The sequence below is a fragment of the Pelodiscus sinensis genome, unplaced genomic scaffold, assembly GCF_049634645.1.
Source record: "Pelodiscus sinensis isolate JC-2024 unplaced genomic scaffold, ASM4963464v1 ctg34, whole genome shotgun sequence".
In the NCBI taxonomy this organism is placed as follows: Eukaryota; Metazoa; Chordata; order Testudines; family Trionychidae; genus Pelodiscus; species Pelodiscus sinensis.
Genome location: NW_027465849.1, coordinates 6,833,063 through 6,842,867, shown reverse-complemented (window position 1 = coordinate 6,842,867; position 9,805 = coordinate 6,833,063). Strand labels below are relative to the sequence as shown.

Here is a 9,805-nt window from a genome sequence, read left to right as displayed (position 1 = left end):
GGGTGGATTAGGGGAGTGGAGAGGGAGGGGTGCGGGTAGATCTGGGGAAGGTGGAGAGGGAAGGGTGGGGTAGATCTGGGGGGCAGAGGGAGGGGTGGGGTAGATCTGGGGGATGGAGAGGGAGGGTGGGGTAGATGGGGGGCAGAGGGAGGGGTGGGGTAGATCTGGGGGCAGAGGGAGGGTGGGGTAGATGGGGGCAGAGGGAGGGGCGGGGTAGATCTGGGGGGCAGAGGGAGGGTGGGGTAGATGGGGGGCAGAGGGAGGGGCGGGGTAGATCTGGGGGCAGAGGGAGGGTGGGGTAGATGGGGGCAGAGGGAGGGGTGGGGTAGATGGGGGGCAGAGGGAGGGGCAGGGTAGATCTGGGGGCAGAGGGAGGGTGGGGTAGATGGGGGGCAGAGGGAGGGGCGGGGTAGATCTGGGGGGCAGAGGGAGGGGCAGGGTAGATCTGGGGGATGGAGAGGGAGGGTGGGGTAGATGGGGGGCAGAGGGAGGGGCGGAGTAGATGGGGGGCAGAGGGAGGGGCGGGGTAGATCTGGGGGGCAGAGGGAGGGGCGGGGTAGATCTGGGGGGCATAGAGCAGGAGGGGGAGCATTCCGATTCAGGAAGGAGGGGTACTCACTGGGATAATCCTGGGCAAGATGAGTGGGCAGCTGGACACCCCATGCCCAGCACCCCAGGCACCGTGTCCCTCCCCCTCGCTGCCATGCACCGCAAGCCCCCAGACGTGCACTCAGAGGCCCGGCTCAGCACCCCAGGGTGCAGGCGACAGGCTGCGCAGAGCAACGGTTTCCCCTGGTGGGTTGAGGGCAAGGCTGGAGTGGGTGTCCATCAGAGCGTAGCCCTGCCTGACTCCAGAGCCTGACCCCAGACCCCTTGCGCTGCCCTGCCCCTTCCTGGGGGTGACCAGCCTGAGGCCCACATGGCACCACCCCCATCTAGGAGTAACAGGGTGCCCCACCTCGGCCATGCAGCCCCCTCTGGGGTGGGGCCTGGGGCTGTTTATACAGGGATCCCTCCCCTGGTGGTGAGATGCAGCCACCTCTGGGGTGGGGTGAGGTGTCCGTGCAGTCACCCAGCCCTGCTGCACAGGAGCTGGGCACGGGAAGTGAAGACAAGTCAGGTTTCCAAGGGGAGCGATGTGGGGAGAAGCCCTGAATGCACCAGGGAAGAAAAGCAGCAGGGCCCAGCTGGGATCTGTCCCCTCCGGGGTGGAGTTGACCAAAACGCCCACTTAGAAAGGGACCCCAGCAGCTCAATAGCATCAGGTCCTCCCTCTGGAGCCTCTGCAGCTCCCATTGGCTGGGAACCGTGGCCAATGGGAGCGGTGGGAGTGGGGCCCATGGATGGGGCAGAGCTGCCGGGCCGGGGCTCCTCATAGGAGCTGAAGGGGGGACATGACTCTGCATCCAAGAGCTGCTTAAGGTAAGGGCCACCCGCAGCCTGCACCCCTGACTCCCTCTCTGCACCCCAACCCCCGATCCCCGCACCTCTGAACCCCTTGGTCCCAGACCAGGGCCCCTTCCTGCACCCCAAATCCCTCCTCCCCAGCCCGACCCCAGAGCCTGCACCCCAGACAGAGCCTCATCAGCCCCTCACCCCGATCCCAGACCCCTCCTGCACCCCAAACCTCTCAGTCCCACCACAGAGCCCACGACCCAGGTCAGAGCCGGTGCCCCCTCCTACGCCTCAACCCCCTGCTTCAGCCCAGAGCAACCTCACACTCCAAACCCCTCAGCTCCAGCGCCCCTCCCCCCCAGCTTGGAGCCCCATCCTGCACCACATCCCCTCACCCCACAACCTGCCCCCTCCAGCTGGAGCCCTCTCCCCCTCCCACACCCCAACACCGAAAGACGGCCCCAGGAAAATGAGCAAGGGAGGGACAGAGGGGGAATGGAGCAAAGGGGGCGGGGCCTTAGAGAAAGGGCGGGGCCTCAGTGGAGGGTCCCGGCAAGGGTGTTTGGGTTTTGTGTAACTAGAAAGTTGGCAACCCTACCCAGTGGGATCCTGCGGCTCCTCCCAAGCCCAGTGGGGCCCTGCAGCTCCCCCCAAGTCCAGTGGGGTCCTGCGGCTCCCCCCAAGTCCAGTGGGGCCCTGCGGCTCCCCTCCCCCAAACCTCAGTGGTGTCCCGAAGGGAACGGACCCAGACAGCCCGACATGGGGTCCTGGAGTCTCCAGAAATGGAAGCTTATGTCTGGCCATGAAGCCCTAGGATCACAGAACCCGAGAACTTGACTGGAGCTCGAGAGGTCACCAAGTCCAGTCCCCGCCCAGCGCGGTCTCGCCCTGTGGTTCCCAACCGCCGGTCTGCGGACTCAGGCTGCTGGGCTGGGGCAAACTGCCAGGCCACACCCATGGCTTGACAGGCCTGTACACAGGGTCTGTGTGTGTGTGTGTGCAAAGGGTGCGAACACCCCCTCCCCCATGGTCCCTGTGCTGGTCTGTCCCATGGCCTGATGGGGGTGCCAGGTCCTTGGCCACCTTTCCCCCTTTGCCCTGCTAAGCGGGGGGCAGGGGCTTCTGGGGGGAGCAAACAGCTTTGCCCCTGCGGCCAAGCGTTTCCTCCGGCTCCTCTCCCCCGATACGGAGCAGCAGCGCGGCCAGGGCAGGACGGACCCAACTGTTGCTGGGGGAGCCATGGAGGGACGGCCGGGGGGGCCCTAGCCACTGACAGAGCCCCCCTGTGGAGATATGAGACCTTCCTGCCTGCCCCATGTGCATTCCTCAGTCTTGGAGGCAAGTGAGAAGCATCCTGGTTTCTCATGCTGCAGCTGCTCCTGCCTTCCCCAGGCTGCCAGGTAGGTTGGAGCAGTTCATGTGTGGGGTGTGCAGGTGGAGGGGACTAGCTGTACACCTCTCCCGCTCTCCAGGGGTGGGGACTCGTGCAGTGAGGTGGGGACAGAGAGGAGTGTGGGGTGTCTCACTTGCTTCCCTCTGGGCTTCAGGCAGGACGAAAGGGCCAGCTCATGGCATTGCATGATTCCATTGCAAACAAAGTTTACATAGGTGTGAATGGCTTAAGGTAAGACAGGAGCGGGTCCCTTTAAAATAATTCTTTCTAGTGTTGTAGACATCCGTTAACTCTGATCCCTCACGACGACATGCATTGCGTGCGTACAGATGCGATGTAAAATAACTCGTCACTGCTTACAATTCATGACCACAATAAATATGCAACTATGCAAATAAAATCTGACTGGTCCGCCAAAAGCTTGTGCGTGGGTTTGCTGGTCCATGGTGTAAAAAAGGATGGGAATTCCTGGTTTATCCCAGTGTTTCTCAAGCAGTAGGACCAGGTCTCTTAGGGGTACTCGAGAGAAGCCCAACTGAACCATGGAGAAAATGGAATATTTGTTTGAAGTTGGACAGCGCTTTATTATTTTTGTACTTTTGACACCCAAAAATTTCATCTCCCGCCCAGCTCCGATTAAGTTGTTTAAACAAACGTGTTGCAATGGTAGAAAAAAAAAGTGTCTGAAAACAGGAAGTACTGGGGGTAACTTAGAATTGTTTTTTTTTTTCAAACAGGGTGCTTGATAAAAAAAAAAGGTTGAGAAACACTGGTCCAGACCATCCTGGTACACGTCTATCAAATCTATCTCCAGTGATGGAGATTCCACATCCCCCAGGCAATTTATCCCAGTGTGTCACCACCCGGACAGGCAGGAAGTTTTTCCTAATGTCCAACCTAAACCTTCCTGGAACTTAAGCCCATTGCTTCTTGCCTGTCCTCAGAGGCCAACAGGAACAATTTTTCTCCCTCCTCCTTGTCACACCCTTTGGACCCTCACGAAAGCTGCCTTCATGACCCGACACGGACACTTTAGTGATGAGGCCACGGACCTGGCCCCCTCCGGCATCCACGTCTCACCCACTCTGTCACTGGAGCCCCCTCCATTTCCTTGGCCCCCCCTCCAGCTCCCTCTCCCCACCAGCATCCCCCCTTATTCCCAGCCTCCCCTTGCCAGTCCGCAGGATAGGCCCACTGGCTGCGGGGGGGCTCCTGGTACCTGCAGCCGGGCCTTGCGCGCCCTCGGGTGCCTGCTGACCCCTGGCTGGGCAGGGATTAGGGGCTTTAACATTCCATATTTAGCTGCCGGATGAGGGATTATGGTGCCAGGGAGGGCAGAGCAGCCGCAGCCGCCGCAATGCACATGTCCCCGGGGCTGCCAAGGGGCAAGCCGGGGGCCCAGCCCCATGCAGGTTGCCAGGAACGGCCCCGGGGAGGCAGCAGCCGCAGGGGGAAGCCGCTGGGTCTGAGGAACGGCAACGCTGCCAGAGATCGAGGTGCCGAGAGGTGACCCCCAGGCCCGGGCACCGGACGACTGAGCTTGGGTGTGGGGCGGCTCTGCAGGGCCCGGCCCGGCTCCTGCGGGCATGGCGGCCTTTGTGCGGCAGCTGGCCTCGCAGGTGGAGCGGCTGATCTCCCGGCTCTTCAAGGGGGAGGGCGGCGAGGGGCCCGACGCCTTCCTGGAGGCGCCGCGCACGGAGAAGCTGCTGGAGCGGGGCGAGGGGGGCGGGCTGCGCTATGGGGTGGGCGCCATGCAGGGCTGGCGGGCGGCCATGGAGGACGCCCACGCGGCTCAGCCCCAGTTGCCGGGCGGCCTGGCCGCCTGGGCCTTTTTCGCAGTGTACGACGGGCACGCGGGGCCCACGGTGGCCCGGTTCTGCGCCCGCCACCTGCTGGGGGAGGTGGTGGCGGGCGAGGCCTTCGCGGGCGAGCCGGAGGCGCCCGAGGCGGTGAAGGAGGCGGTGCGGCAGGGCTTCCTGCGCATCGACCGCCGCATGCAGGGGCTGGCGCGGACCGAGGGCTGGGAGCCGGCCGGCTCCACCGCCGTGGCCGTGCTGGTCTCGCCCCGCCACCTCTACTTCATCAACCTGGGCGACTCGCGGGCGCTGCTGTGCCGGGCCGGGCGCTGGGCCTTCTCCACGGAGGACCATAAGCCCAGCCGGCCGCGGGAGCGGGAGCGCATCGAGAACGCCGGCGGCTCCGTCACCCTGCAGCGCCTCAACGGCTCCCTGGCCGTCTCCCGCGCCCTGGGCGACTTCGGCTACAAGGCCGTGGCCTGGCGAGGCCCGACGGAGCAGCTGGTGTCGCCCGAGCCCGAGGTGCACGCCCTGGCGCGCTGCCCCGCCGAGGACGAGTTCCTGCTGCTGGCCTGCGACGGCGTCTGGGACGCCTTCGACACCAAGGGGCTGTGCGCCTTCGCCCGTTCCCGCCTGCTGCTCAGTGGCGACCCGCTGGCCGTCTGCGAGCAGGTCCTGGACGCCGGGCTACACAAGGTGAGGGGGGTGGGGGGCCCGGTGCTCAGCTCTAAGGGGCGCCAGCTCCCAGCCAGCTGAAGAATTGAGCGGGGCGTGGGGCCTTTCCCCACTAGGGGGCGCTGGCTCCATCCGGCTCCAGGTTGGTTCTGGAGGGGCGGGGCATGGGGCCTTGTACCACTAGGGGGCGCTGGCTCCATCTGGCTCCAGGCTGGCTCTGGAGGGATGGGGCGTGGGGCCTTTTCCCGCTAGGGGTGCTGGCTCCATCCGGCTCCAGCCTGGCTCTGGAGGGATGGGGCGTGGGGCCTTTCCCCACTAGAGGGTGCTGGCTCCATCCGGCTCCAGCCTGGCTCTGGAGGGATGGGGCGTGGGGCCTTTTCCCGCTAGGGGGCGCTGGCTCCATCCGGCTCCAGGCTGGCTCTGGAGGGATGAGGCGTGGGGCCTTTCCCCGCTAGGGGGTGCTGGCTCCATCTGGCTCCAGGGCAGGGAACAGGCTGGCTCTGGAGGGGCAGGGTGTGTGGCCTTTCCCCGCTAGGGGGCGCTGGCTCCATCCGGCTCCAGGCTGGCTCCGGAGGGGCGGGGAAAGGGGTGTGGGGCCTCTAGGGGGTGCCACCTCCAGTCGGGCCCCAGGGTGAGGACTGGCTGGCCGTGGGGGGTGAGACAGGGGGCGCTGGCTAAGGGGGGGACTGGGCATGGGCCCCTCTGGTGGGTGCTGGTTCTTTTCTCTCGGTCAGGCGTTGAGGCGGGGAGGCTACGGGAGCTTTCCTGCTCCGGACTGGGGCGTAGGGCCCTTGGACCCCACTCCGGGCCATATCAGGGCATAGTGCCCCTTTGGGCTCCCACCCTTCCAATCAGCGCTCAGGGCCCCCGGCAGCTGCCCTGGCCCTGCCCTCGCTGCCCTCTGACCCGGTTGGCTCTCCCCCACCCAGGGCAGCCGCGACAACATGACCTGCGTGGTGGTGTGCTTCCCGGCCGCCCCCGGCGTCTCACAGCCCGCCCTGCAGCGGGAGCGGGAGCTGGACGCCTACCTGGAAAGGCGGGTGGCAGGTGGGTGAGGGGCAGCCCGGGCGGCACCAGGCCCCTGGCTCTAGACTGCCCGTCCGGCTGGGGGAGGCAGGGCAGCTGAGAGGGGGTAGCTGGGGGGAGAGAAGGGGGAAGGGGAGGGATGGGGCAGTGGGGAGGGACCAGCCGGGCAAGGACAACAGTGGTGGGGAGGGGCAGTCAGACAGTGGGGGGGGGGGGGCAGTCAGGGCAGTGGGGGGGCAGTCGGGGCAGTCAGACAGTAGGGGGGGCAGTTGGGGCAGTGGGGGCAGTCGGACAGTGGAGGGGTAGTGGGGGGGAAGTCGGGGCAGTCAGACAGTGGGGGGGCAGTCAAGGCAGTGGGGGAGCAGTCGGGGCAGTCAGACAGTGGGGGGGCAGTCAGGGCAGTGGGGGGGCAGTCGGACAGTGGGAGGGGCAGTCAGGGCAGTGGGGGAGCAGTCGGGGCAGTCGGATAGTGGGAGGGGCAGTCAGGGCAGTGGGGGAGCAGTTGGGGCAGTCAGACAGTGGGGGGGCAGTCAGGGCAGTGGGGGAGCAGTTGGGGCAGTCAGACAGTGGGGGGGCAGTCAGGGCAGTGGGGGAGCAGTTGGGGCAGTCAGACAGTGGGGGGGCAGTCAGGGCAGTGGGAGGGCAGTCGGATAGTGGGAGGGGCAGTCAGGGCAGTGGGGGAGCAGTCGGGGCAGTCAGACAGTGGGGGGGCAGTTGGGGCAGTGGGAGGGGCAGTCCTGGTAGCGGGGGGCAGCGCACGCCTGTGGGCACCCGGGCAGCGCCAGTCACAAGCCGGCCCCTCTCCCCCAGAGCTGTATGGGGAGCTGCAGGAGGAGGGGGCTGCCAGCCTCGTGGCCATCTTCCGGTGCCTGGCGTCCGAGGTGAACCCCAGCCTGCCCCCCGGCGGGGGTCTGGCCAGCAAGTGAGTACGGACCCCCCAGCGAGCGCCCCCCAGCACACAGTGCCTGCACCCCGGCGGGGGGCTCTCCTGGCCCTGAGGGCCAATCCCGTGACTGGGGGGGGAGCCCCCTGCCCTTAGGAGACCCCAGTGGGTGGTTGGCAAAGGGGTCAGGCGCTGCCCCGGGCTGACCCCTCTGTCCCCTCGCAGGAGGGCTGTGGTCACGGAGGCCTACGAGCGCCTGCGACGCAGCGGCGAGGCCCAGGCATCGGTAAGGACTGACTGCGACCCACAGCTCTCTGCCCCACAACCGCCTGTCCCTGGCCCCCAGCTCCTGCACCCCCTGTCCCTGGCCCCCTGCCCTACAACCGCCTGTCCCTGCCCTCCTGCCCCACAACTGCCTGGCCCTGGCCCCCAGCTCCTGCACGCCCTGTTCCCAGCCCCCTGCCCCACAACCGCCTGTCCCTGGCCCCCAGCTCCTGCACGCTCTGTTCCCAGCCCCCTGCCCCACAACCGCCTGTCCCTGGCCCCCAGCTCCTGCACGCTCTGTTCCCAGCCCCCTGCCCCACAACCGCCTGTCCCTGGCCCCCAGCTCCTGCCCCCTGTCCCTGGCCCCCTGCCCCACAACCGCCTGTCCCTGGCCCCCAGCTCCTGCACCCCCTGGCCCTGGCCCCCTGCCCCACAACTGCCTGTCCCTGCCCTCCTGTCCCACAACCCCCTGTCCCCGGCTCCCTGCCCCACAACCGCCCGTCCCTGGCCCCCAGCTCCTGCACCCCCTGTCCCTGGCCCCCTGCCCCACAACTGCCTGGCCCTGGCCCCCAGCTCCTGCATGCCCTGTCCCCGGCCCCCTGCCCCACAACCGCCTGTCCCTGGCCCCCAGCTCCTGCATGCCCTGTTCCCAGCCCCCTGCCCCACAACTGCCTGTCCCTGGCCTCCTTGACCCCACAACCCCCTGTCCCCAGGTCCCTGGTCACCAGCCCTTGTCTCCACAGCTCCCAGCCCCTGTGGCCCCTGCCCTCTCGGTCCCACGCCCCCCAGCCCCTCCCCCGTGGTCTCCACCCTCTGGCCCCTCCACCTCACAAACCCAAACCCTGCTCCTTCTGCCCCCCAGCCCCTGTCCCCTCGGCATCATGGCCCTAACTCCTACTCCTTCTACCCCATGGCCCCCAGCCCCACTCCCTCCGCCCCCAGCCTCCAACCCAGCCCTTCCCCTCTCTACCCCAACTACCCATCCCCCCTCCCGTTCCCCTGCACTCCCAGCATCCCCTGTAGCCTCCCCCGGCCACAGGTCCCCACCCCCGTCTGGACCCCCGTGACCGCCTGTTGCTGTTTGCCCCATTGCAGGGATCCAGGGCAAGCGGCGCCCCCTGCTGAGCAGACTCCGTGGGGCAGAGGAGCCCATGGGACGGTGAAACCGGCCCATCCCTTTTCCTGTGCCCCAGACATTCCCCACTCCCCCTGCTCTGCCCGGCCCGGGCTCCCTGCCTGGTTCTGCCCTGGCGCCGGAGGAGTGGGGCCAGGAAATGCACAGCATGAGGGGACGGAGGCCACCAGGGCCCGCCCGGTCTCCCCCAGCGAGGACAGGGGGACCTGGTGCTTTGCAAGGGGCTGCATGCTGGGGGGAGGGGCGCAGTGTCCCAGGCGGACGGGGACTGGTCGTTACAGGGCCCTGGGGACCCAGCCAGCGGCCTGGAGAGAGAAGCCCCCCAGCGATTGGTGCTGGTAACCGGGACACCCAGCTCGCTGCTGGCTCTGGCCAATGAGACGTCGATGGGCTGCAGAGAGAGGACCGGTCGACCTGGCCAGCCGGCTCCAGCTGGGGGAGACAAAGGTCGAAGGAGAGGAGGGTCGAGGAAGAGCGGCGCCCTGTGGCCCTGGACAGAGGAGAAGGGGAGGGATATCAGAGGCTCCGCTGGAAAGGGGGGTTCCTGGATGGGGAAGGGGGAGCAGACGGAGCCCCCCAGGCTGCAGGGGAGACTCAGATGTGCGGGGCTGAAGGGGAGCCAGGCCTATAGGCCGGAGGGTTCCTGGGCTGGGTTCAAAGCTCAATAAACCTGCTTGTTGGACACTGGTCTAGAGTCCAGGGCTGCTCTGTCCCCTTGGGGCGTGGGGGCCCAGAGCGGGGACCCCCGGAGGGGTCCCAGCAGACACGGCCGTGCTGGAGGTGGTCCCAGGAGGGGGAGGGGCTGAGGCGAGGGAGAGCGGACCCCGAGAAGGGGCTGTCGCACTGAAGAGGTGCCCTGCCGCAGTGGGAGCTGCCAACCCGTCACCCGCTGGCTTCTGCCCCTCCATTGCTCTTTACAGAGGGGCCCCAGAATCCCACTGCCCCAACCCCCCCCAAACAAGCCCCCTCCCCCCCCCCGGCCTTGCCCCGCCCCCTCCCAGACCATGTGCTTTGAGTGCACGGATGTAACCGGGCCTTGGCAAACCCTCCGATTGACACCCTGCCTGGCCTGGGTCACAGGAAAAGCCCAGCAGAGTCCCGGCCGGGGGGTCTGGAACAGGGTAGAAAACAAGCGTCTGTTTGGCTGGTTTCTCCTGCCGCTCTCGGCTCCCCGGGACTCCAGCTCTGGTTGGCCGAGGGCCCCCAGAGTTTTGTGGTTTCAGGGGCTGTGACCCCTC

At 66.9% G+C, this 9,805-nt stretch overlaps 1 protein-coding gene across 1 annotated transcript; it reads left to right on the top strand.

Moving 5' to 3' along the window:
- Positions 1-4,161: 4,161 nt before the first annotated feature.
- On the top strand, positions 4,162-9,437 carry PPM1N (protein phosphatase, Mg2+/Mn2+ dependent 1N (putative)). Its single transcript, XM_075915471.1, has 5 exons — positions 4,162-5,280; positions 6,189-6,306; positions 7,096-7,207; positions 7,394-7,454; positions 8,528-9,437. The coding sequence occupies exons 1-5, from the start codon at positions 4,375-4,377 to the stop codon at positions 8,555-8,557; spliced, it is 1,227 nt and encodes a 408-aa protein (XP_075771586.1). The 5' UTR covers positions 4,162-4,374; the 3' UTR covers positions 8,558-9,437.
- Positions 9,438-9,805: the final 368 nt, after the last annotated feature.